The sequence below is a fragment of the Talpa europaea genome (assembly GCF_964194135.1).
Source record: "Talpa europaea genome assembly, chromosome: 7".
Classification (NCBI taxonomy): Eukaryota; Metazoa; Chordata; class Mammalia; order Eulipotyphla; family Talpidae; genus Talpa; species Talpa europaea.
In genome coordinates, this window is record NC_140074.1 from 53,301,704 (window position 1) to 53,329,080 (window position 27,377).

A 27,377-nucleotide genomic window follows, 5' to 3' on the forward strand; every position below is an offset into this window, starting at 1 on the left:
GGGCCTTTCATACTACCCACCCCTAGAGTTTGCCAGTAGGCTGCCGCCTCTTATTTGTTGTTTCAGGATCCCACCTCTGCCCTCTGGGTGATTTGCAAAACACTCAGAGCTGTCCATTCAAAGGAGCCCCATAGAGTAACAAACTCTTCTTTGATTCTTATTATAAGCTAAGTTGGGATGTATTTTCCACAATGTTCATAATCCTTTCATTTCCTCTAAGGTAGGGTCAGAAACTGTGACAGACCACAAACCAAAGCCAGCCTACACCTGCTTTTACAAATAAAGTTTTACTGGAACACAGCCACGCCCACTTAGGCGTGCACTATATGTGCTGCTTTCACTCACAAGGGCAGAGTTGAGTACTTGTGAGAGAGGCCAGATGGTCCGCATGGCTCATATATTCACTATCTGGCTCTTTACAGAAAACATTTGCGACTAGTACTATATTATATTCTTAAATCTAACATCACTTAGTCAATCACCCAGGTGGCCTTATCTGCCCTGCCCCAGGCCTGTGCTTTAGTGCTCTGCCACCATCCCATGTGGGGGCATTTCAATGACCCGATTATGTGATAAAAGACCTTGAGAATCTTTTAACGTGGCCCATACACATGATGCTCATGATGGAGCTCCAGTGGGATAAGTTCCCAGTGCCAGAGAAAACTTTGCTTCTTCTGAAGAAACATGTGTTGGCCATATGGACACGGGACATAACCTAACCAGCATTTCCCTTTTTGCCATGGCTGTTCAGAAGCTCAGAGCCACACTGGTTGCCCACCTTTAGTGCTCTGTACGAACTTATCTTGATCTCATCTCAGTCTCCTAACCCCAATTACTCATTTGCTTTCTCCTGATATGTTCTTTAGCAAGCCATTGCAGTCCTCTTGGGATTAAGGTATTAAAAATCAGAACGTGGTATGTGATTCTGGGGGAGGGGAAAGATAGGGCTTGGAGGAGGAGCTGAATGACTTCGCATGTTTCTTCTAGTGATCAGATTGGCCAGTCTTACCAGATAAAAAATTACTCTGGTAATTCTTGACAAGAACCAGAAACTCTGTGGCTTTGTTGACTACAACAACAGAATGGTCTTGTTCCAGATGTAAAAGAAATCTGGCTGCACCAGGCACAGAGCAAAATAAAAATATGTACTTAGGGCACCAAAGGAGCCAAGCCCCTAAATGTGTGGCTCGACCACATTTTGTGGCAGACGGAAGGAGCTATGTCATAGCTCAGTGGCCATGTAGTCACTCGTTCTGCTCATTGGGGAGATCTGATTTCAGTCACTCCAGAAAGGCAATTTTATACCCTCTCCTTAGAAATTAAGCAAGTAAGAGTTTTCCTTATTATCCCAAACAATTGTTAAGCATTTCCAGTTTCAGTTTGGAAAGATGAAGAGTTCTGGAGAGATGGTGAGGATGGCTGTACAACAACGTGCATGTGTTAAAAAAAAAAAAAAAGGGTATCATTATTAGACTCACAAAACCCAGAGGGAGAGTCCATTTCGTCTTTTGACACACTACACAAATGCTGGCCCTTGGGAGAGGAGAGAGGGTCTTCACTCGGTCTCTGAAGGGCGCTCAGACTTGGGCAAAGGCTCACCTGGGGCGCTGGGGTCAGGGGGCGAGGGCTGCTCCTTCTGAGGGTCCCCAATTGGGGAAGCATCTTCCTCTGGAGGTCTGTGGCCTGTTCCTTGGGGCTGCCTGTTGCCCCGGAAATTGTGCATTGTGTTTCTGAAAGGGAAACAGAGGAGCACAATCAGTTAAATTAAGAGCAGAGAATAAATTAGAACTCAGCACTCCCACCACCTGATCTTGAAATCTGTCCAGTGACTACTCTTGCTCTGGTATTTCTCAGATCCTATTACAAGGAATCCTGACTCCTTGGGTGAGTCACTTCCCCTTTCTAATCCTTACTTTCCCCAACTGAAAACAAAGGTAAAGGTCATATTAAAAAAATAATGATGGCCATGCAGGGCACTATTTACTGAGTGTCACTGTACTGGATCTTATGCTGCGCCCCATTACATAGATCTCACAAACCAGGAGCCACAAGAGGTGGGGAGGTCTCAGGACACATCCCTATAGCTAGAGGCACTGGCTGGGTGGGGTGCCCGTCACTGCTGCCCGCACTTCCCTTTCCCAGCAGCTTCAGCCTTCCCAGAGAGTCTAGGACTCATAAGCATTCATGTCTGGGGTGTGGGAGGGCACAGAACCCAAACTTCAGAGCATCTAAGGGCCTTCCAGGCTTAGCACACACGTCTACTGGGGATGGCTCTACTAACACAGTACCACTGACACAGCCCAGGGTGCCATGACCGAGCTAAACTACTGCTCTTAGAATAGGCATCTCCATTTCACAAATGTATTGACTTTGCTTGGAGTAGTTCAAAGATTATTTTCTGTACAGGTTTAGCTCCAGGTCTGAAAGGCCCACACAACTTAGAGGGTAACTTTGGGCAAGCCATTTACCCTCTCTGAGCCAAGAAGTTTTTTCTCTAGGCTTAGAAGTTTCTTCATGTGCAATGTAGATGGTGAACAGATCCAAGCCAGGGCAGGACTAAGTCAAACACCACATGCATTTGGCTCATTTAATCTCACAACTGCCAGAGGAAAGTAAGTACTATTGATATAATCACCCATTGTAGAGAGAGAACTGAGATTCAGAGAAGAAAGGTAATCCAAGCCACAGGGGAAGTAAGTGGTAGGTAAGGTTGAACACCAGACCTGTACATCTAACTCCATGGTCTAAGAAATTAACTGTTTGGATATTGGAGCTGGATCTGTTGTAGAGCAACCCCGATACAAAACGGGGTGCCTGACTGTGGGTCCTCACCCGCGCGCTTAAAAGGACTTACCAATGCTCTACTGCAGGCACACGCGAAAGGTTAATAAAAGGTTTATGGGGAAATGAGGAAATGTACAGCTCAGGGAGAAAAGTGGGAGACAAAGTTTTAAATGAGTCCTACCCGATCCGCCGATCAGGAATCCCAAAATGGCACTCTGAGAGCTGGCCACCAGCCAGGAGCCGTGAAGCCAGGAGGCAAGCGATAGCGAGCGACCCCAAGGCCCACGTGTTTGGTTTTTATCTCCAACCTGGCTGCCCAACTCCACCCTCGGGTCCCAGCCACCTTTCCTTTGGTGGTGATGGATTTGTCTTTCCCAATGTCTTGATGGCTTTAGTCTGGAGTGGGGGTGGGGTCCACAAAGTCTGTATGGGATTAGCTCAGGACATCCTTTCCCCCTAACAGATCCCCCACATTTTGCAGCGGATTCTCTTGATGGCCATTGCAAATAAAACTCCTTTATGTAATGACAAGTCTCCTGATTCAGAGCTTGGCTTTCTCTAAGTGTGCAAAACACCTGGTTTGTTGTTTACATACCATCTCACAGATTTGTCCAGACAACCTCAATGACAGCATAAAGCCTAAGCACGGTGCTCTAGAAGCTCCCCTATTCCCATCCCTTGCATGTGACCTGGACACATGGCAGACCCCACAGCAAACCCCAAGGTACTTTTCTTGTGCTGTTGCCTCGAATTTTCTGTGGGTTATTACAAGTGTCAGAGGGAAGTAACTGACTGGTTATCTGAAACTTCCTTCCTTTCTTGGTCTCTGCATGTTCTGTTCCACTTCTGTTGCCGGTGGCCATCACCAGGCATAAACCTGGCTTAATCTTCGCAGGGGTGCCCTGGGAACACATTGGTCAATGGCTGCACTCTTTAGGTCCCCTCTCCCCAACAGCAGACTCTCAAAGCACACAGTTTCCCTGATGCCTCTAGAGGAAAGATCCCCTGCAGGGCAATCTCATGGTCTGCTCCTCATGCTGGGAGGTTCAGCCATGCCACATACCCCCTCTCACCTCCTTGCCCCCGGCCCCGTCTCTTTCTCTGTAGCTCAGATCTCTCCTGGGCACCAGGTCCCTCTATCTGAATATAGTGGAGATAGTTCTACCTCCAACCAGCAGCCCCTGAAGGACACTTGTATTTTCTCTAAAACTTGCTTTGATATGCTCGAGTCATAGATCCATGGGCTCTAATCCAATTCCAGTGAGCAATCTATTCTGTTTCTAACAGGTCCCAGTTTGAAGTCTCCACAGAAAATAAGCACCCAAACAGGATCAGCACTGGGTATATTGTGAATTCTCCAAAGCGTCCAGAGCAATGATAACCACAGCACATACTATTTATCAAGTACTTAACAACTGTCAAACACAGATCTAAACCCACTTAACCCCCACCCTGAGCTTATAGGCAAGCACTGATTTATTTACATTTCCTATCAGTTTAAGAGAAGGACAGAGACATTAAATAACTTGCCAAGGGCAGCACAGCTAGTGACTGGTGGAGCCAGGATACAAGTCCAGGCAGGCAGGCTCCAGAGCCCAGACCTCATTGCTATCTGCTTATAAACTTCTCAGAACAAAGCCTACCATCGGGAGAGTGTATATACAACACATTATTAAATGAAAAAAGTAGCTGAGAGGGACATAGACTAAATTATACATGTAAAAGATGAACCATTTGATGCATTTGACATACATACTAATCATCTGTGAAGCCACATCACATTCAGCTAAATTTTGCATGTATGAATATAGAAAACATGGAGGAAAGAGAACTATCAAATGCCAAGAAGGTTTGTCTGGGTGATGAGGTGATGAGTGACTTAAAAATCTTTACCTTTCTAGATATTTCTTACTTCCTACAAAGAATCATATATTACTTTTAAAATCAGAACAACAAATGAAATATTTTAAAGTAACAACTTCAAAGATTTTCAAGATGACTTGAAAATAAACCTCTAACCACCTCTCCAGACCCACCTCCTCTAGGGAAATCACACCAGACCCTGTATGCTCCCAAGAAGGCAACGCTTTGCTGCTTGGGCTTGGCTGCCCTTCTCCCCACTGGCACTTACTGTATTTCAGTTCCCAGGTGCTTGAGAGAAATATTCTGAAGGGCCAAAGGCAGGGCGGGGGCTGGCTGAAGGGCAGCTGCCTGGCCCACAAGCCCAGTAGGTGTTTTGACGGGGCACAGGAACTCCTCCAGCTCCGCCTCCTCTTGCTCTGGGGGAAAAAGGAAAGGGAAGTCACTCTGTTTGGGAAGATTAGCCAGTGGGGGTGAGGGCCTCCGAGGAGCACGCCCTCCGTGTGGGCTACCAGCAGAAGAGGCAGGCTTTCACTAGTTTGCAGCCAGTGGGATGATGCACTCTGCTTGGACAGCCTTCCTGGAAAGCCCTCACAAATATGCAGAAGTACAGATTATTCCCACAACTGAGAATCCATCCTCAAGAAGTTGTCTAAAATACAAACTAAGCTTAATGAGCCAAGTGGTGGATGCCAGCACTGTTTAGCCTCAACATAGAAATAAAAATAAAATTCTGGGGAAAGTAACATCATGCAGCCTCCAGACAGTGGAATATTAGGCAACCATTTGAAACAAGGCTAATGGGGAATGCTTAACACTATGGGGATCATGGGATGGATATACTATTAGATGAAAAAGTCATAAAAATTGGAGTTTTAGTATGAGCTTAATCGTATAGGTAAAGTCTCAAAGAAATATATTCTGCAGTCCCAACAATGGTTAGAGCTACATGATGGGGCTACTGCCACCACAGTTTACTGTTTTTCCCTAGATTTTCTTCAGTTGGTTGAGAATACTTGTATAAACACAAATACAATATTTATTCACCAAAAGTAGAGGTTTATTAAGAGATTTTACAGAATAGGAAAATTTTAAGGTCAGGGTACTGAGTAGCAAATAGCATAGTATATGTTTTGTATTATTATGTAATCTGAACTATCAATATATTCAAGTAAAAGGTGGGGGAGAGGTCATGACGTAATATTCACACTGGCTGTCTGCGAGCAAGGGGAATATGGGAACTCTTACCCTACTTTTTTGTTTTCCACGTATTCATCTTAATTCTGATAATTAGTGCTTCTGAACCTTTAATGTTAAGGAGGTTTCAAGGTTAAGGACACATTATTTGAGGTCTAAGAAGGGGAGATGAGCTATTTAGAAGTCAGTTTTGGGAGATGTAAAAAGTGGAAGAGAATGAAGGCCATTTATGGGATGGGATGATCTTGTTTTTTTTTTTTTTAAAGTTTTATTTATTTATTTATACAAGCACTGGGTACAGTCAGAAGCGCAGGAGGGTGAGAGAGAATTCACCAGAGTCAGAGCAGGGAGCAAAACAGACAGACTGATGAAATACACTGCTGAGCGGAGCAGCGGGCGCGGCAGGAGAGGTCTGCGCACCATGTGGGACCCTTGCCGATGGCCTGAGATCGAACTGGTGCTGCAGAGGCTGCGGGCAACTTCGCAGCCCAACGCTCAACCACTGCGCCACTGGGGAGGCCTTGGGATGATCTTGTTTTGGCAGCTACTGATCTAAAGGGCAATAGACAAGACACCTTTGACACCTGCAACGGGTGGGAAAAGTAGGCATTGAGGGAATTCATTGTTGCACTAACATGCAAAACGGTATGGGTGCAAAAAATAAATAAATGGTAGGGAGAGGAGTTGTTCAATCTAAAAAAAAATAAATTTGTTAATTTCTAATAGGCTCTTTCATTTCTTGCAAGCTGACTAATACTTGGCAATATCAAGTTATTTCTCTAGTTCCTCCAATTCACTCTCTCACCAAACACATTTGGGTGTCTACCCTAAGGTTTCCAGGTGGGGCTGGAGAAATGAGATAATCAAAGGCACAGGAAGCTCCACTTAAAGGAACAGGAAGACCAAGTGGGTGGCAGGTGGAAGGCCGGCCAAAGTGCTGTGGGGGTTCTGGTGGGTGGAGGCAGATTATGGCCAACTCAAGTCAGGGAGGCTTCCTGGAACAAGGGCACTGAAGCTGGGCCCTGGAGACCAGATGATGTAGGGGTGAGGAGGGGCCTTGTATGCAAGCGCAGGCAGCATCTGGGTGTTTTGGACCCAGAGCTGATGCAGGAAGGGAACCAGAGGAAATGGGGCTGGAAAGGGCAGGGCTCCTCTCCAGCTTGGACAAATGTCCTCAGTGAGGTGACCACACAAAGAATTTTCAGCAGCAATGATTTGTAATTCTCCTTCTGCCTGCACCCTTGAGAGTGCTCCATCACAAGCAGGAAGAAGTCATTGCCCAACAGAGGGTCTGGGCCAGTAGGCCACTGCTTCCCCAGAGGGCTCTGGGCACAAGGCTAATTGCCCCTCTGGTGGAGAGGTTAGGGGTATGAGTCTGCACACTAGGGTTCAAATTTTCTTGCCCTGTGATGTTGGACACATGCCCTGGCCTCTTAGAGCCTTAGTCTCCTGTTGTGTAAAGTGGGAGGGAATCACACTAATTCCCTCATAAGAATGTTGTGAGACCATATAACTTGATCATGTACAGTATTTGGACAGTGTCAGTAAACAGCTGGCATTTTTCATGATGATGCACATTTATAAAAGTGCTGGTAACCTGTGTCCTGCTTTGGCAACAACAGTAACATCGGTTATTAATATGTCTGTTGGCTTCCCCTTGATCTTTATGAGCTCTTGTGAAGATGGATGTTTAGGTAAAGTATAAAGGTGCAAAGGCTTCTAAGCTATAGAGAGCATGCCTCGCTGATCACTCAAGGGCAATAATAAGACATTTTTTATAAGATGAAGTGTCTGTGATTCAAAGTCAGATGTGAGTCACGAGGTTTTTGCTGTCCTGAAACAGGCGCCTGCTTCCTTCCAGGAAGGGTGGAGACTAGAGAAGTGCAGTTTACTCCAGATGGCAAATCTAGAGTCTGCCAGCTTGCCCAAGACTCCAGAAATGCCCTCTGGCTGGGCTGGAAGAAGGTTTTGCAGGGGCCCCGGGTTTGGGAGGGTAAAGGCTTGCAGTGGGAAGAGAAAGGCTTCAGGGGAGTAGCCAACATCCCTGCTTCCTGAGTTTCTACCAGCGTCATCCTGGGGAGACCAGCATCAAGCCTCTCCCCCCAACCCTCCTGATGAGAGCTGGGACAGACCACGAAGAGGCCTGGTCAAGTATGCAAAATCAAAACCACTGGATTCCAGAACTGGGAAAGGGCCCCGCAGATAGAAGGCTATGTGGGATCCCAAAGCCACTCTTTTGTTAATGTGGACACGCAGGAATTCTGTTATCAGAGGGTGTCTTGTTGCTGCTAGTCTCAGGCTGGTCTCTGGTAACCGTGTCAACTCATGCTGCAGTTTTCTGCGCAGCTAGGGTGCCTGGCTCTCTGGCAGTGGGAGGTGAGGGTAGAAGTCCAGAAGTAAAGACAAACCAACTCTTTCCCGGAGTCAGCCCTTACAGACATAAGCCACCCAGAAAGTTTCAAATTACTAATTATTAACAATAAAAAGGAGCAGTTAGGCAGCTATTATAATAATAATAATAGCGTACACACACATAAACAAATAATAACATTATTAGGACAGCCACGTCATACTGAGCACGTATATGTGTCTGGCATTACGCTAAGGGCTTCACATTCCCTTCTTCATTTAAGTATAAAGTTCAATGCTTTCACTCACACATTCACTCAACAAATACCCAATGTGCTGAGCAGAGCACCAGGTACTCGGGACTTGGGTGACAAAGACACAGGCCCCACTCTTCAGGGCTGGAACACAAAGACTGACAAGGACACTATTTAGAATACAATGCGACCCAAAGCACTTGGTAGAAGCATCTGAAAATAGTGCTGAGGGCTCATATAGAGTCCACTTGGTCAAGCCCTGGAAGGCTTCTATGAGGAAGTGACAATGGAGCTTGCCACAGAAAACAATTGGGACTGTGCCTGGCAGAGGAAAGAGAGCAGGCTCTTCTGGTGGTGCTGCAGCACAAGATGGCTGCTGGCAAAGCAGGCAGAGGCGAGGTGAGGAAGGAGGAGCCCTGAAGACTGTGCTGAAAAGCTGGGGCTGGGCCTGGCGGGCGGCCATGAGGGGACAGGCTCAGGCTTTCAATTTAGAGAGCTCAGTCTGGCGTGGTGAGAAGGATGGTCTAAGGCGGCAGCCCAGGACATGGAGAGTGTGAGGAGGCTGCTGTGGCTTTCCAGTTAAGAGCTGAGGCCTGACAGAGGCATCAGCAGTGAGGGGGTCCTGGGTCTGCCATGTCGGCCAGAGCAGACGTGCCAGCAATGGTTGGTGACTGACTAGACTATTACCCAAGACAAGGCAAGGGAGGAGGGCAGCTCTCGACTGCAGGAACGACTTTGAGGGAAGGGGACCTGGGAGAGAAGAAGGGTCAAGGGCAGATGGGCTCAGTGAGGGACACGTAAACATCTGAGTACAGAAGTTAGACCCGCTAAAGCTTTGCGCTGGGACCTCATTTCTTGTGCTTCTGCAGGGCAACTGTGGGTGGTTTGCCCTGACTCTCAAGCCTGGCAATCATATTCCTTGCTTGGCAAGGACACAAGAGGCAGGACCTCCAGGACTCCTCATCTGGGACATTATAGGATTTTGGATTAAGGAACTTCATTCATGGGCCACATGGCCAGGATGAAGATTCTGCTTTAGGAAAACACCAGGGATAAAAACCACCGATCTACCCAACTAACAGCACAAAATGTATACAAGTAAGAAATAACAAGACCTCCATTTTCTCATTCACCTTCCTCATGGCAACTCTGTGAAAGTTTGATTTGTTCACACTTTCCTGCAATAGCTGTCATAATATTAGCTGCCATTTGTTGAGCTCTGACAAGGTATGGGCATTGTTCCAACCACATAAAGCATGTGGGTTCATTTAGTCCTCATAATAAGCCTAATATGATATATTAACCCCATTTTAAAGGGAAGGAAACTAAAGTTCAGAAAGTTTAAGTTACTTGCTTAAGGCCACACAGGATCAGACTTTGAATCCAGGCTGCCTGGCCTCACAGTCATTCCTCCTGGATGCTAGACTGTTGTCCTAACTAATCCTGAGTCCCATCCCAGGCTCTCTGCTGCTACAGTAGAGCTCCTCCCACTCACCCATCAGGAGGGTAAAGGCTAGGTCAGTGGAAGCCCTGAGTGTGTGGGCAGGAGGTGAGCCTGCAGGTACCTAGCTCGAGGCGCAGGGCAGGCCCGTTCTCAGACAGGTTGGCGTCAGGGACGGCAGGAGGCACGGGTGGGCTGTTGTGGAACTCCCAGCGCTTCATCTGCAGCTGCTGCAGCCAGTACAGCATCACTTGCTTGGAGGCGGCCTGAGAAGCACAAGGGTTAGTTGGCAAAGCCCTGTGTCTGCAGGATGGCACTGGGTGCAGGATGTGACAAGGATAGTCCTTCCCAGAAAAAAAAAAATTATCATTGTGGATCGATGCCCCCCTCTGAAATGTCATATGCATCTTGGCCACATACTAGGTAGTCAAAATATGCTGGCTGGATTGGGAGCACTAAGGGAGAGGGAAGAGCTTTGGAATTCTGAGCTGTGTGGGACCTGGTGCCATCACCCTCGTTAAAGTCTTAGTTGCCCTTCTGTGGAATGTGGGGAATCCCTCTGTTTGGGTTTCATTGAAACCATGGGTACCATAGGAGACTGGAAAGTCCTCCATCACACTATGCCAATAAGATGATACCTTCCAGGCACCCCAGAAAGGTAATGGTTAATGCTCTCATTAGTCTCCCAGTACTCCCTGCCCAATTTCCATCCCATACCATTACCTCACTGCACCCTCTAAGAGGGAGCTCAGGCAGGAGTGATCAGACCTGTCTACAGATGGACCTACTCTGAATTGGCCTGGGCTGCTGATGGAGAGCTGATTCCAGAACAGGAGACTCCCAGTTGTAGGTTAGAGTTTTGTCGTGATTTACGGCCAGGAGTCTATGACTTATACAGAGAAGGCAAGGGATCAAAGGGGCTGTAGAAGTGGGTGGGTGAGCCTTATAGCTGCCTCAAGGCCACTTGGGAAGAGCTGCAGGCTATGAGCAAGCTCCCCATCTCTGGACTTGATGCATGCGTAAGGCCAGGGGGCTACTTGAGAGAGCCCCAGCCTGCCATGGAAGTATCAAATAAGATTAACTGAGGCATGTCAGCCTTCCCTTTCTATGTAATGTCCCTGAGTGGCCGCAGTCCCTTCCGAGGCTTTATCATGGCTGTGTGCCAACAAGTTCCAAACCTCATGCCCCATCTTATTATTTCAATGGACAGGTGTACACTGAGCACCTGCTATCCATTTTGGGGACTGTGGCAGGCACCGGACATACTGTGTGAGTCGATACACAAGGCCCCGGCCCCTGGGAGCTTAAGCGTTTACTGAGGGGGCCATAAACCTGGATGCCCATGCATTCCTCATCCTGGGTGCCCTTCTGTCAGTGACTGACCCATCAGACAATCAGCCTGTTACTCAAGGCACATTCTCTGCCTAATATCCCTAGCAACTCCCAGTCTCTGTCCCCCAGCCCAACCCAGCTCTACTCCAAATCACCTCCTGACAGACTCTCTGACCATCAGCCTTGCCTTCTCATTTACTCTCTACCCAATAGCCACACTGAGCTTTCTCAACTAATTTCACAGTGCTTCCTTGAAACTCTCGCCAGCCACTTCCCCACCCTCCACAAGTCAAAGCCTGACCTCTGGCCTAACTCACAAGTGCCTGTCCTTGGGCTTCTGCTGTTCCACTCCATCTTTTGCCCTCTGGGATTTGCCTGGACGTTCTGGGCTGTATCATGTTTTCTTATTTTTACTCACGGGACTCTTTCTCCCCCTTGTCTGCTTACAGAAAACCAATTTCCTCTTTCAAGTCTTAGGGGTGTCCCCTCCTCTATGATGTGCCCTCTGGATGGTCCCTCCTGTCACTCTTTTTCTAGTATAGACTTATCATGGTGTCTCTCTACAAGATTTTATTGTGCACACAGTCTCCTTGTCAGTCTTAGTCAGTCTCTCACTAGCGCTTAAGCTATATGAGCACCAGGGAGCAGGTCTGATTTGGCTCCACACCCCACTGCCTAACACAGAGCCAGGCACACACAGATCAATGGCATAGTTAGAGATGTGAGCTGGGGATTGTGTAGATACCATTAAACCTGCTGAGGAGACACATGACTAGTAAGCCACAAAGTCACATGACCTCTGAAATGCCTGTCTTTCCTGATCTGGAATTCCTAGTTTCCATTATTTTAGCCTTTGGTCATCCATCAGGCCAGGCCAATAGAGGGAGACCAACTGTGGGCCATATTCAGGGATTTTGATAGAGGCCCAGTTAGTTGCCTGGAGGTGGGACAGAAAGGGTGGAAGATAGGGCCAGGTTGGGGACACTGTCGTATAGCACACTGTTCTCTAAGGAGCATGGATGTCAGAACTCTTAGACCAGATCTGTCTCTCTGTGTCATCTCCTTTTGGTGTGAACATTCTGTCCTTGGCCAGTGTGTTCAGTCAGCCAATATTTATTGAGCACCTACTGGAAGCCAGGCTGTATTCTAGGAGCTGGGATTAATTCAACAATTTGTAGATGCTTTTTATGTGCCAGATGCTTACGTACCTAGCTTTAACTCTCACAGACTACCTAGATGCCCATGGTCATATAGCTAGTAAAGCTGACGAATTACTCAAATAAATCCAAGTCTGTCTGATTTCAACGCGCATGTCCTTTCCACCGTTGCAGGTTTTCTTAATAAAAAAATTGTAATACAAAACCTATCCTTCCTGCTGAAGGGTGCACAGGTACATACATGCCTCAAAAAGCAACATCGGCTGATCATCGAAACCTAAGTGTTTGTCTTTCCAATTCTGTGAACCTTTTCTCTGCAGCCCCTTGAAAGTCACTTCCTCTTTCTGACTCAGTTTTGCCGTCTGTAAAATGGGTCAAGCAACCATGCTGCAAGAACCCAGTGAGGAAATGCGTGTGAAGTCACTTCGGAAAGCACAAAATTATGTAAATTTACTGTGGCCCCACACCCGCACCCTGTCGTGCCCTGGGAACCCATCCTGTCTGAAAAGGCGAAAAGCGATCCATGTACCTTCAGCGTAATAACTCGGTTGGGTGTCTTGATTTCGAAAGTCCCCTCCTCGGCGTCTGCCTTGCAGTCAAAGACCGCACTGGAGAGGTCGATGCTGTCCAAGGGATTGGCGGCCTGTGCAGTCCGTGAATAATACAGGTGACATTTCCCCTCGTCGTAGTAGAACCAGCGGGATTTCCAGCCACGGATGGGCCCTTTGCCGCCAAACTTACTTAAATATCCACAGAGTTTTTTGGGAGCCACTTCTAGGGACCCGGCGCAGTCCTCCGGCTCCTCGGGGGAGAGCAGCTCCGGATCCCCTGTGGAGCCGGCAGGTTCTTCGAACCCCGGGGCCAAGGAGCTGGACTCTGGGGGCTTCTCCGGGGCGCCCTCCATGCTACCGCAGGGGGAGTGGAGATCCCTATCTTAGCGACCCTGGGGTAACCTCGAAAAGGGAGCTATCTGGGCCGGGCAGAGCCACTGGAGCTCCGACTCCAGGAGACTGCAGAAGGTTGCGCCGGCTAAGGCGTGAACGTCTCAAAGACCGAAAACCCAAGTTAGGGCGTCTGTCCACGCCCCCGCCGCCCTCTGGACCGCCTGTCAGTCAGGCCGCGCCCCCTCCGGCTCCTCCCACTCGCGGCTTCCGGCCCGGCCGCTGCCGCTCCGCCATCTTTACTGAGGGCGGCTGCGGGGCGTGGCGTGGCCTCAGGTAGAAGGCGGGAGTCACCGGTTAGGTGACGTAAAAGACGGTCCTTTCTCACGCCGTACGGGCCGCTCCTCATTTCCTCGCTGGTCCGCTCGGGTCACCATCCGACGGCGCATCGCGAGGCCATTGGTCGAGAGGGACGCCGGCCTTGCGCGTCACTTCCGGCAGCGTGGGACGCGCGGCTCGTGGGCTCTGCCTTGGCTCAGCTGCGTTATTTCGGCGCCGCGGTGACTGTAGAGCGGGCTGCGCGCTCCAGCTCAGTGACGGGTCCACCTCGTCTCCTTTCGACCCCTGTTACACTGCGCGGGACACCCGAGCTTGGCTGCTCCTCCGCGGCAACCTGGTGCCACTCTTGGATTCAACTTCCTGTCTCATTCTAACCTTTGCGCTGTCCCTCTGGGGTGCGTCCCTCCTCTTGGGCTGCGCATCCCATTTCCGCCTGCATGTTGCAGGGCTTCACAGTTCGGGCCCCTCTCTCCACCTCCCCCCTTTTTTCCTTTTTTTTTTTTTTTTTTTTTAAAGATTCACCCATTTATTTATACAAGCACTGGGTGCAGTCAGAAGCACGGGAGGGCGAGAGGACCCACCAGAGCCAGAGCGGGGAACAGAACAGGCAGACTGACGAAGCACACTGCTGAGGGGAGCAGCGGGCGGCAGGAGAGGTCTGCGCGCCATGTGGGACCCTCGCCGGCAGCCGGGGATGGAACCGACGCTGCAGAGGGTGTGGGCAGCTTTGCAGCCCAGCGCCCAACCGCTGCGCCACCAGGGGAGGACCCCCCCACCTTTTCTTTTAATTCATTAAATTTATTTGAGGTAGTAAGTACAGAAAAGCATGTGTTGTAAATGTGCAGTTCCATAAGTTTTCACCATCTTTCAGTTGGTATAAAGTGTTTGCGAATACTTATTTTTAATCCTTAGAAAACCCATCATAGCTAAAAGACATCTAAAAATGTTTGCTGAATGAACGGTACCAATGAGGCTGAGCGGTCATGAGTCTAGAACTTGTTTGAAGTTCTCTTGCCTTGTCAGAAGGCTGCTATAGGCTCAGATGAAATACATACACCTCGAATACCTGGTAGTTCAGAATCCCATTAACTGCTCCTCGTACCTTAACTGAGAAGGAGCTAAGTTTAAAATTAAAGCGGAAACATGAAAACTCTCTTTTTTTTTTTGGATGTATTTCCTCTTCTCTCCCTTTTTAGTTAGCTTCCCACCCTGTGCCGCACCCTCGTGCGTGGCCAAAGACTGTAAGGCGAGAAAGGTGAGGTTCTCTGCAGCTCTTTTGCATAATTTTCAGGTTATGACTCAGCAATCTATGGCGATTTATTTAACCCAAGTCTCAGTCTTCTCACCTATAAACTAAGGATAACACTTAGCTGTTGAGGCGGATATATAGTGAAACCACTAAAGCTTACGCTCAGACCGCCAGGATTTGCAGTCTTCCAAATGGGGAGGTTGCTTGGGAATAATTCTTCCAAAAGCCAGAAGCGGTATCTCAATTTGTTATGATTTATTTTCTTGTTCTAAATAAACGTCCATCTTCATATCTACTTCTATGTTTTTAATTGTGTGAAGGGATTTTTGTTTGTTTGTTTGTTTTTGGTATTCCAGGCCCTACGAAGTCTGGATACACACCTATGGGTGCCTCTAGAGTTGTTTTGGAAATTACAGAAACACAAACAGAATTCGAGGCTCCGGAAATGCTCAACAAATGTTGCTGGTGGTTGAAACTCAATAAAGTAGACCTCCAGGTAAAAAGGCTGTAAACCACAAAGAAGATGGTAGATTATACTGAATTCACATAATTGAAAAGTTAGAAGTTACAATCACAGTGGGAGATTTTAATGCTGCTTTCAGCTTTTGTTAGGTTTGCCAGGAAACAATGACAAAAAAAGATAGGGGAATCAGAATGCTATGTTATAATAAGATTATTAATTAAGTAGAGATCACTTTTAGATAATATTCCATCTTTAAAAAATGGGTTTTGGTTTGCAAAGAGATTTTGTGCCACCAAGTGCTCTGGCCACAGGGCATGAAAATTTGAAAATAGTACCATAAAGTTTGAAATGTATTTTTAAAATAAAAACAAATGTACTAGCTATTGGACAAAAGGGGAAATAGAAACTGCCATTATAAATGATTCCATGTGAGAGGCTAGAAGAGAATAAAAACTTGTACTAATCAGGGCCTTCCTGGTGGCTTAAGGGGTTAAGAGGCAACCTATGAAGCTATCCGCAGCCACTGCAGCATGAACTTGATCCCTGGTCATGAAGCTGCCCACGTGGGGCAGCAGACCTTTCCTGTCTCGCCCACTGCTCCCCTCAGCAGTGTATTTCAGCGGATCTGCCTGTTCTTGTCCCCACACTGTCTCTGGTGAATCCTCTCACTCCCCCCACCTCTGGCCTGTACCCTGGTTCTTGTATGCATAAATAAATCAATCTTTTAAAAAAAGAACAAAAAAACCCAGTACTAATCAAAATTTAGCATTGAGTGCTTAGTCCCTGGGGCCACATGGACATCAATATTAGAATTATAGCACCAATGATTATGTGTCACGGTGGATGCATTATTTAAACTTTTCTAAACTTCAATTTTTCTCATCTATAAAACGGTGGTAATAATACCTACCTCAGAGGCATTGAGGGAGGTCTAAATAAAGCACTTAATCAGTATCTGCCACTTAGAAATCTCTTAGTAAATATTAGCTATGCTATTTTCAGAGGAAAATTAATCAGTGCTGGTATTATATAATAAGAAAACAAAAACAAGTCTTCTACTCAAATATTAGTGGGAGTGGGAAGAAGGAGACTAGAGAAGTAGAAAGGAATTGATGAAGATAAAACAGAACAAAATCCACACAATTTATAAACAAATTCAAGAGCAGATATGATGGAGAGACTCAGGATGTGTTTCTCTGGCAAATCTAGGCAGGAAATGAAAATGCAGAAAACATACCAGAATACAACATGAGAATAAGAATAAGGACACTATGAAGGTCACTATTACAGCTCTTTGCCGATGAGTTTGAAAAATATTGGGGACATTGCTCTGAAAATATAAACTGTCTTTCAGCATTGTCTTTGAAGTCAAACCTGTAGGTATAATAAAACCATATAATGGTAACCATATAATAAATTGTCAAAGAACAACCTCAAAATAGGTTCTAAGCCCAAATATTTTGACAGGTAAGTATATCTTTTAGTGACAGGTAATTCCTATACCATTACATGATGATTACATAAATAAAATATTTGCAAATCAGTTCCAGCATTATGGAGAATTATATAGCACATTTAGAAGGGATTCTTTAGGGATGCAGGGATATTTCAATAGGAAAAAAAATTACATCTATAGTGCAAAAAGTGTCTTAGTATTTTCTTAAAAGGTTTTTGATCAAGTTCAACATCTATTTCTACATTAAAAACCCTTAAAATAAATAGTATACCTTGTTGTTCTAGGTTTTATAGCTAAGAAATGATAGATATTTGAAAGAAAAATTATAACAATTTAAAATATATGGTTTATGCTTAAAAATCTTAAGGTTTTTCCACTGATGTTCCAGGATCCAATCCAGAAGTCCACATTTAGCCATCAAGTTTCCTTACTCTTTTCTGAACTTAGGCTCAGTTCAATGTTATCTTATTTTTCATTACCTTGAGAGTTTTGAAGAGTACTGGCCAACAATTTTGTAGAACATTCTCAATTTGCGTTTGTCTGATATTTTCTCATGATAAGGTGGTGGGGGGTCATGGGTTTTGGGGTAACCCAAAACGCAGAGGTAAAGTGACTCTCCAATCACATGATATCCAGGTCCACAATGTGCACATGGTGGTGATCACCTCCATCGCTTGGTGAAGGTGATATCTACCAGGTTTGTCAGCTATAAAATGACCAGCTTTCCTTCACCACTGAACTTGCAGTCTTGACTGCAAGAAACTCCAGCTCCTGCTAGGGTTGATAGAATTTTGTGTAGCTTATTTAAATGACTCTGAAGTTATTTTCAAATAAACAAATAGATGAAACTAGCCAAATTTTTAGAGAAGAGTAATTAACAAGGATTTGGCTTATGAGACCCTTAAATTTGTTGTTTCAACCAGCAAGTATTTAGTGAGCACCTTCAGCCAGGCACCATGCCAACACTGGGGCACAGTGGTCAACAGAGCCAGGCCCCAGCTCCCACCAAGCTCTCATTTCAGTCCCATGAGGCAGACCATAGACAGGGAAACAAGTAAACCAACATGGTACTTCAGATTCTCATACCTACTAGGAAGAAAGGGAGCAGAATTATAGGAATAGATTTCAGTGTTTCTGGTATAGGGGCAGGCACATCAGTGGAGCCAAGTTGAAGTTCAGAAAAATGTAAATATATGTAAGAGTGTAGTACAGGGCAGGGTGTTTCAAACTTTGCTTTCCTTATCACCCTCCAAAGGAGGCTTTTGGTATCTTCATTTATAAAATGAGGATCTTAATTCCTACCCGGCCCATCTCTGAACATTTGTGAAGACCAAGACGTAGTGATGGAAAATTTTCAGGCTGGTGTAACCCTCATCTGTAGTAATATCAATCATACCATCATGTCCAGGAGTGCTGCAGGGAAACAGAAAATGAAGAGGAAAAACAAGATTTAAGTGTTAAGTTTAGGGACACCGAAGGAAACACTGGTGATCAAGATGCATCAATTGCTGTAAGTCTTTTTTTATTTTATTTTATTTATTTATTTTTTTTTTAGAGAGGCATGTTTTTCTTTCTTTATTTGTTTGTTTGTTTTTGTTTATACATGCACTGGGTACAGTCAGAAGCGCGGGAGGGTGAGAGAATTCACCAGAGCCAGAGCGGGGAGCAGAGCAGGCAGAAGGACCGAAGGACACTGCTGAGGGGAGCAGTGGGCGGCAGGAGAGGTCTACGCGCATGGAGCAGTGGGCGGCAGGAGAGGTCTACGCGCCATGTGGGACCCTCCTCCGGAGCCGGGGAGCACCGGGGAACGAACCGGCGCTGCAGAGGCCGCGGGCAGCTTCGCAACCCAGCGCTCTACCGCTGCGCCACTGGGGAGGCCCAATTGCTGTAAGTCTTAATGGATGCAGTGCTAGTTATTACATCAAAATAAGGCCAACACCCCTCCCCACACCTAGGATGGTCAGGTGCAAAGTAAGACATTGTGAGAAAGCGACACCTTGTGGTCTTTGTGGTGTACTTCCCCTGGGTATATTTGGTTTCCTCACACTCTTGTGTTTAAGGGTTTAAGAGGCACCTAACAATACCCTCCCTGACCCTCTTCCCCCATCTATCCCAATAGGTTTATAATGTGACATAATTTAAAACATATATATTTTAAGTATTCCTCCATCCCAATTATTTGGTGAAGGCAAGAAACAGATTTTCTATCAAGAGAAGTATTTCTCTGTGCTTAATATAAGGGTGTATTATGTACACTGAAGAATATTATTCTTTAAGTTATTTGGAGTTGCCTTCCATGACAAATGTTACATTCTCATACTAAAGGATCATTTTAGTTCTCTTATTAAGGAAGGAATGACTTCCACAGATATGGTTATACAAGTTTATTGAAAAATGTCTTAAAAATTTTAGGCTTGGGGACTCCCTGGTGGCACAACGGGTCAAGATGCAACCTATGAAGCTGTTCGCAGTCTCTGCAGCACATGTTCGATCCCCGCCCGGCCAGGAAGCTACCCACGTGGCAGAGCAGGCCTCTCCTGGCTCGCCCGCTGCTCCCCTCAGCAGTGTATTTCAGTCAGTTTGCCTATTCTGTTCCCTACTCCTGTCTCTGGTGAGTCCTCTCACCCTCCCCAACACCTCTGGCCTGAACCCCAGCTCTTGTATGCATAAATAAATAAATCTTTAAAAAAATTTAGACTTAAATTTCTCTGGTCAGTGAAAATTCACCATATGCTTTATAACATATCTACTTTGAGTAATGTTTTCAACTGATAAGTCCAAAGAGTTCATGTTTATTTGACACACGATTTTCAAATACATAATTTTTGAGGGAATTAGTTTCACTTAAATCACAAGTCATTCTTTTTTAAATGATTTTTTAAAAAGATTTATTTATTTATTTATACAGCACTGGGTACAGTCAGAAGCGCGGGAGGGTGAGAGAATTCACCAGAGCCAGAGCGGGGAACAGAACAGGCAGAGGGATGCAGCAGGAGAGGTCTGCGTGCCATGTGGAACCCTCGCTGGTGGCCGGGGATCGAACCGGTGCTGCAGAGGCTACGGGAATCTTTGCAGCCCAGCACTCAGCTGCTGCACCACCAGGGGAGGCCCCAAATTACAAGTCATTTGAAAGTAGGATACTCTTCAGCATTTTCTCTATAAAATATTGAATTAATCAGTGTTTCTTAGAAACTGGAGGGGAGAGAAATAATGTTTACTTTTGCATGTATACCTCACAATATGATATTACCTCAGAGACCATATGAGGCTCTCCAGCCACCTGGAAAGATGGTTGTGAGGAACATCCTCTCCCTCAGCCAAATTTTGCATGACTGAACATAATGGAAATTCAGCTTCACACATTATAACACTTCTTAGAGTATTTAGTTACAGAATCTTGAAAGAAATGAACAAACACTGCAGGCGTTAAAAGCTGGACTAGTTTGCATTCCATTTCAACTTCTGAATGTGAACTGGATTCTCTGAAAAGAACTTTAGTTCCAGGGAAATTTGTTTTTTGAGAATTATTTCGTATTTTAAAGTATCAGGTAACATGGTGGGGTATTTTCATTTTAATTTTCACAAATATACAAACCAGAGAAAATGAAGAAAAAAAAAAACTAGACTACTATGTTTTATACCTCTGGTATGCTTGGCAGGAAATGTAACAACATCATATAAGGGGTGAGGGAGGAAATTCCAAGAGAAGTTAACTATTGAAGCTTAGTGTTGCCTTTATCTCTCTGGATTTGAATTTTGGGCCTGTTATCACTAGAAGTGTGACCTTGGACAAGTTTCTTAACCTCTCTGAGCCTAAGTTTCTTTCTCTGTACACACGAGGATATTGAGTATATAGAGTGTTGTGACTGGACAGTGAGATGAACCACAGAAAGTACTTAGCACAGGGTCTGGCCCTTAGGAAACATTTAATAATTGCTAGCTACTAATATTAGCATGAATTCTAGGTTCTTTGAGTTAGTAAGTATCTCCCATACATTCATTTGATCCAGGTTATTTTCCCAACTCTCTCCTTTCAATATGAGGCCAGCTGACCAGATATTGCTGGGTTTATTAAGCAAAGCCCATTAAAAATGTACATGACTGTTGTCCTGAGTAGGTGGTGGAGCTTCTTTATCCACTGGTCGTGCATGTAAGGGAGCTACCTTTCTCCTTGGTTCCCGGGAGCCCAGTTCCACGCCGGGCACAGATCATCCTTTGGTGGTTTCCTGAGCTAGTCACTTGCACTGCAAATCTTCATGGAGAGAGGGCCATTGAGAAGAACACCACCTTAGGCCACTGTTTCACATGAAGGTTGAGAGGCATAGAACACAGCCTAAGTCCCCCCTTGAAGTGCCTACAGAGAGAAGGTGGGTCACAGCATGCATGAGTTAAGTGGGCTGGGTGTAAGGAAACCCCCACTGTGCAGGCAGAACCATGAATGTCAGCTGACACTTTGACGGCCATGTTGGGCTTGTCACTATCCAGTTTACCCGCTTCCATACCTGCCCCTTCAGAAGTGGCATCTGAAGGCAGAGAAGCACAGGCAGACACCTTGTGACATGCACCCAAGATGCTAAGCAAAGGGAACATCTGCCCTGCCAAGCCATGTCTTCACCCTTTGCCATTTATTTTGGGGAGGTTAGAGTTGGGGGCAAGGATAGATCTCACTTCTGCAGAGTCATGTGAAAGTGGAAGGATTTTATCAAGGAAGGTGTTTCCTTGAAGATGAGGCATGAGGTTCTTAAAGCTAAGGCATCAGTGTTTAACCTGGAACCTTAAGATGCCTTGAGAGCAGCAAGAAGATCTAGAAGCCTGCTCTGGAAGCTCAGCCCTTCCTTCCTCCTCAACCTGCCCCACAGGTGGCCCAACGCTCAGTCTCCCATGAGATGGTCAAACCCTACAACCTTCCTCAGTGTCTATCCAACCCACTGGACACCGCTGTGTCCTGTCAGGCCAGGTTGTGGGAATGCTACTGGCCAGCCTAACCCCTCTCTCTTCAATGGAGCCATCTTTTTCCAGACCTTTCTTCACACCCTAGCAGGATCAGCCCTGTGCTTTGGGCAGCCCAGTGCTTCTGAAGTTCTCAGAGAAAATGCAGTGCCAGCCCTTTACTCAGTGAAGCAGAGAAGGTGTGGAGGAGTACTTTGGTATCCCTAATCTTACAGGGGGAGGGGAACTAATCCCTGCTCCTCAGGGGATGAGAAAGGGCTGGTCCTGCTCCGTGAAATTGATGTACTCTCCTGCCTCCTCCAGTTTTGCCCAGCACCCTGTCTGTCTCCCTAGGTTGTGTGTCCAGTGTTGGTGACTACTGAGTGAAGGTGAATATTGTGGGGGCTCCCTGTGGGCCCTGCATTGAGATCTTAGCCCCACACCTGGAGATTCTTTCATCTTAGAAAGGAGGACCTAAAACCAGATCCAGGAATCCTGATAACAACTTAGTGGGCTCCCTCTACTGAGTGAGGGTTTTTCCCAAGTGGCCTTTTCTATACAGAGGTAAGGTGTGACTTGTTGTTGCTCCCCCTCACCCTGAACTGTTCTCACCCACACAGAGGGCCAGAGCTTTGGGGAGTGTGCATGCGATGCTCCCTGGCTTCCAGATAGAATTGTCGTATGGATTTCCTTTATGGGGTGGTCCGCTGCAGCAAGAAATCAGGTGAGAGGAGTGAAACGTGTGGGCTTCTGACACCACCTGCTCCCAGGATTCCCCTCCCTCCCTTCTCCTGCCTTCTTCCCTGTCCCTTCCTTCCTATTTCTTTTTTCCCCCCAGGCAACTGTCTCATCAATTTATATTGAGTCTCTTATCACATAAAAATCAGGTTTTTGCTAGTTTTTCTTGAGTCTATAGAGCAGATGAGATTTGACATTTACTTGTTTTCTAGAGGAAATCTTTCCCCAAAGATATTCAGTCCTAGCTTGTATGTTGTTTGTCTTTCTGCTACAGAATCTTTATAGACTCTATATTGATTTCTCTTCCCTGCCCAGAAAAGGCATATCTTATTGCGGTCCATACTTCTGATGTGTATGTAGATGTACATGGACATTCTTATACACATGGGTTTTATGAGTATATGCATATATGAGTATGCCTTTATGTATATTTTATATGTGTATATATACAAATATATATTTATATAAATATATATACACACAAATATATATATATATATATATCTCCCTAGTGGATAGCTCTATAAATGCTTGGGAAGCGGGCATAGCCCTGTAACCAGTCTCAGCTCCAGAACTCCAGAACATTACCAGCATCCTGAAGCCCCTGCTCATGCCATCCTCCTCACTCCACATGCCATCCTGGCATCTACTAACCATAGGCAGTTTTGCCTGTTTCTAAATGTTCTATCAGTGGGATCCTATAGTACATCTTCTGTGTGTGACGTTTCACTCTACCTTTTCTTGGATTCAACCCTGTTACGTAATTTGTTACATTCTTACACCATCTCCTATCTTCTCCTGTTTTCCTGGTGAGAGAATCTGGGTATTTTCCAGTTTTTGCCAGCCTGGGCATTTCTAAGCAGTGACTATTACCCCCAGGGCTGGTGTTTCACCTCAGAGGGGTAAGAACTTTCTATCTTGCCCCCTCCACCCTGTGGTGCTGAATCCCTGGATCTTGGAGACCTGAGTGTTCCGAGGTGAGCGGCTGGAGGAGGGGGCCCTGGGCACCTTGGGCAGGATTTTGTCTTTGCAGAGCTTCTGCCAGGTTTCAGGCTGACCTGGGCTTCCATGCAGTGTGGGTCCTCCCTGCTCTTTTGGCCCAGGCCAGAGGTGCTCAGGCGGGCGGAGAGCCTCAGGCCATGCCGTGGATGATTCTCAGAGGTCTGCAAATCTATAAAGTTGGAGAAGACTTTGTTTTCATTTCAAGATAATAAAGCAAGTTCAATAGGTATGTTCTGGGTCATGTGAATCTAGCGACTTTGGATGAGGCCGTTTATGGAAATGGTCAAGAAGGGTGTGTGGTGGTGTAGGGTTTTCCAGGATTAATTCCTGTTTCCCATTCTGGCCTTGTGAGCCTGAAGGCAGTCATCCCGGTGCCTGAGTGCCTCAGCTGCACAAGGGCAGCAATTACTGCTCCTACCCAGGACCCCCTGTGAGATCTAAGTGAGATCAGGCCTGCCAAGCACTTAGCCCGGCGCTTAATGAACCTCTCAGTGAACCACCACTCCGTTTGTGTGCATTGTCTAGATGGTCCCAAGGCAGGCCATGCTCATAAGGAAAAAAAAAAAAAACAACAAAGGGACTTAACAGGGAAGTGAACCAACTTAGAGCTGAGTGAGGACCAAATGACATTATAGTGTGCTGAATAAATGACATTTTCACAGCAGTTTAAATAAAGAAAAGCGGTATGATCATGGAATACCCCCAGCAGGAGGGCGGAACTCAGAGGTGGCCCCCTGCTGAGCCCCCACAAATTATTCAGCAAAATGTCCACAAGCCCATTGAAATCAATGTTATTAATATGATTTTTATTGGTTTTATCATTTTGTGCACATGTCATTTATAAATATGTTTGGCTTTTATGTGATGGAATTATTTCAAATTTCCCATTCCTCACCTACCTGGCTCTGGAAAAGGCCTGCATGCCTATGACTTTCTGGGGAGCATGTGTGCTCATAGTCCCTTCTGATGCCCTGTTCCTGCAGAGAGCACATCTTCCCCTCTGCATTTGGTGGTTGCTTCTTTTATTCCCAGTTAGGCCTCTGGCCAAGCATAGAATTTGCTTCTTCATTTCCACCAGGACTCACCAGACTTTTGCTTGCATAGTAAGCATTATCGAAGGTTTAGGGATATTTTGGGGAGCGGGGGTGAAGTGCAGGGAGGGTGGTTTACTTTCCAGCAAACAATGATTAAATCAGATGTCTGACATCTCTGTTCTTACATCTTTCGCCTCACCAATGTGCTACTTGAATATTGTTCCCTCCTCTCTCACCTTTTATTTCCAAATTCCAAGTACTTTCTAAAACAATTGTTCTCCGTCTCTTTTGTAGCCTACTCTTCAGAATCTCTCGTTGCCCCCCAACCCAACCTGCTGAGCAGGCCACCCCAGAAAGGTCCTGAGTTTCCCAGAAGAGGAACGTCGTGACCTTATCTGATCCACCTTTTGGGAAGAGTAGGCATTAAAGATGACAGTCTTTTTCATTTATTCATAAAAACAAATTTGCAACAATTTATTAAAAATCGATACCATGCAATAGGGGTACGAGAAAGTCCTCATTTACATTGGATTCTGGCAGTTCCAGTCTAATTTAAAGCATTTGTGCACTAACATCATTGGAAAACGCCTTCAGGCTTATTTCTCTTCGGAAATGTATGGTGTGTTTGCTGCATATAAAAGAACAGAACCGTTAAATAGCTAGAGTCACTTCTGTGGGTCTTGTTATTTTCCAGGAAATTAAATAAAAAATGGGTGAACCTACAGTATCATAAAGACAGAGGATGTACTTTGTGTGTTAACCTAGGAGACGGCACACTCGGGAGTCACGTAAGTCACGACGCACACACTCGCCTCCGACGGTCCAATACTTAAGCTTTTTTTTTTTTTTTCTGCAATGCTGGAATAATATTTCTATGGGTATTTTTCTTGCGTGTGTGTGTGCGTGCACGTGTGTGCGCGCGCGTGTGTATACATTATGTACAATGAATTGCCTCTTTCCTTTTGAAAAATTAATGGACTCCTTTAAATTATGTCTGGTTTCGGAGAAATCAAGAGGGCAGATAAATACTGGTGACACACAGGGAGTGACAACACCGGTTTTTAGTGCCTAAACAGAGAATGACTTCAACTTGACCTGTGATGTGTTAACATTGTTTCCCCCCTAAAAGCTACAGTACCTCCATAACCTCTCTTTGGGGGAGGGGAGGGAAGGGAAAGCTATGCTACGTGAAATAGGGTGTTCTGAAATGTTGGCGGTGGTGAGAATCCCGTGGGCCCTTTTGTTGAAGCCTGGTTGGTGACAGCAGTGTGTTCCTGACATCAGTGGTCTGGGAAGAGATTATTGCCTGCCTGTTGAAGCTGCCGTTAGGGTTCTTTAGGGAGGGAGCAACTGCTGGGCTGTGCCGATGTCCTGGACCTTGTCATTCAGGCCTTTCTTCAGCAAAGAATGAACCTGTCTAGGAATGTCACAAAGTCATCGGGAGCCTCTCTGCAGCCTGGAGGCTCTGGTGGCGGGCTGTGCTGGGAGCTCTCTGGCCACCCCTCGGGCTGTCTTGCGGGCTGAAGGTCGTGGTGACACTGATACCTCACAGGTCAGGCTGCTTCACTGTTTGGTACGAAGCTTTCCTGGATAAGATCAAGTTTTGATCCTCAGAGTGACCCTGTGAGGTAGGCAGGACGGGTGTTATTTCAACCCCAGTTTTTTAGGGAGGGGAAACTGAGGCTCAGAGATACACCAGTGACTTGCCCAAGATCACAAAGGGAGTCAGCAGTGGAGGGAGGACTGAACCCAGGTTCAGTGACTCTTGGGGGTTCAATGAAAAGGGAAAAGTGATCTTATGAGTGAGAATCAGTGTGCTGTCTGCTCACCCCCGTGGTCCTCAAGGGCAGTTCACTGGCTCTTGGGATGGAAGGCTGCCTTCTGGAAGCCAGGGGAAGCCCTTAGCCAGTAACTCTCTTACTTCTGACGACAGGGATGTCTTTTAGTGGAATGCCCCCAATTCACTTTGGTCAGAAACAAAGTCAGTGGAAAAAAAACAAAACCAAAACAGAACAAAACCACCCCAGCCAGCCCTTGGGCCCTTATGAGAGAGGTTAAAGTGCACAATCTTTCCATATGGTGTTTGCTGGGAACAGACATTCCGTGATTGGCTCGGGTGGTCCCCCTTGTTACCAGGAACACCTGATACAAACACGAGGACATGGCCAGTGTAGTGGGTGTGTGATCGACTGTCGGTGAACGCTGCAGAGCGAGTCTGCAGTGACATGCCCTAATTCCCCACGGTCCCGGAACGGGTGTTATTGTGTTAATGTGTGGCATTTATCAGAGAATAAGGTTCCACCGGGAGGCATGCGGGGCAGCCTGCTCCGGTGCCCAGCCCCTAGTCCGTGGCTGCAGAGCTGTGCCTGGCTGCCCCTCCTGCAGACTCCCTGCTCCAGGAAGGCTGGGCTTGGCTGGACTGGCAGCGGGGGACCTGGCTGCCCTGCTCACCTCCGTCCCCAGAGGGGAGAAGGGCTGGCCTGGGGGGCCACAGCCAGTGATGTGTGTGCAGAGCGGCTGAGGCAGTTTCTCCAGAAGCCCCTCGCCCCTCCCGGGCTGCTCGGTGCCACTCAGTGACTGCTAGCTGGAGTTGTAGTGACTCTTGATTTCCTCTGGATTTTTTTTTTTTTTTGCAAAGTTTGAAATATCCCAGTTCCTCCTGTTTGCAGATATTAAGGAAGAAATCATTTCCATCCCTCTTCTCTGTGAAAGGATAAAAACTTCACAAATAAGGCGCGAGGTCATGTGCCAAGTGCCCCTGTCCTGTCCCCGTGAGTGCCATCTAGCAGTCCCGTCAGGCCAGCGTGGCGCCCAGCTTCTCCGCAGCCAGAGCCGACAGTGTTCCCGTAGCAGATGCCTCTGCTCCGTGTGGTTCTGTCATGGGGGAGGCCCCGGCCCCAGGCCTCCCACCC

At 46.5% G+C, this 27,377-nt stretch overlaps 1 protein-coding gene across 1 annotated transcript in view; it reads right to left on the reverse strand.

The window, feature by feature from the left end:
* Positions 1–13,278, reverse strand: part of TBC1D2 (TBC1 domain family member 2) — a gene marked incomplete at both ends in the record, with an annotated part of 34,064 nt that extends 20,786 nt beyond the window's left edge. The window contains 4 exons of the mRNA XM_084236390.1: positions 1,600–1,730; positions 4,916–5,063; positions 10,010–10,151; positions 12,904–13,278. Coding sequence (XP_084092516.1) covers positions 1,600–1,730; positions 4,916–5,063; positions 10,010–10,151; positions 12,904–13,278 — 796 coding nt within the window. The remainder of the gene's footprint in view (positions 1–1,599; positions 1,731–4,915; positions 5,064–10,009; positions 10,152–12,903) is intronic.
* Between the last annotated feature and the right edge of the window lie 14,099 nt (positions 13,279–27,377).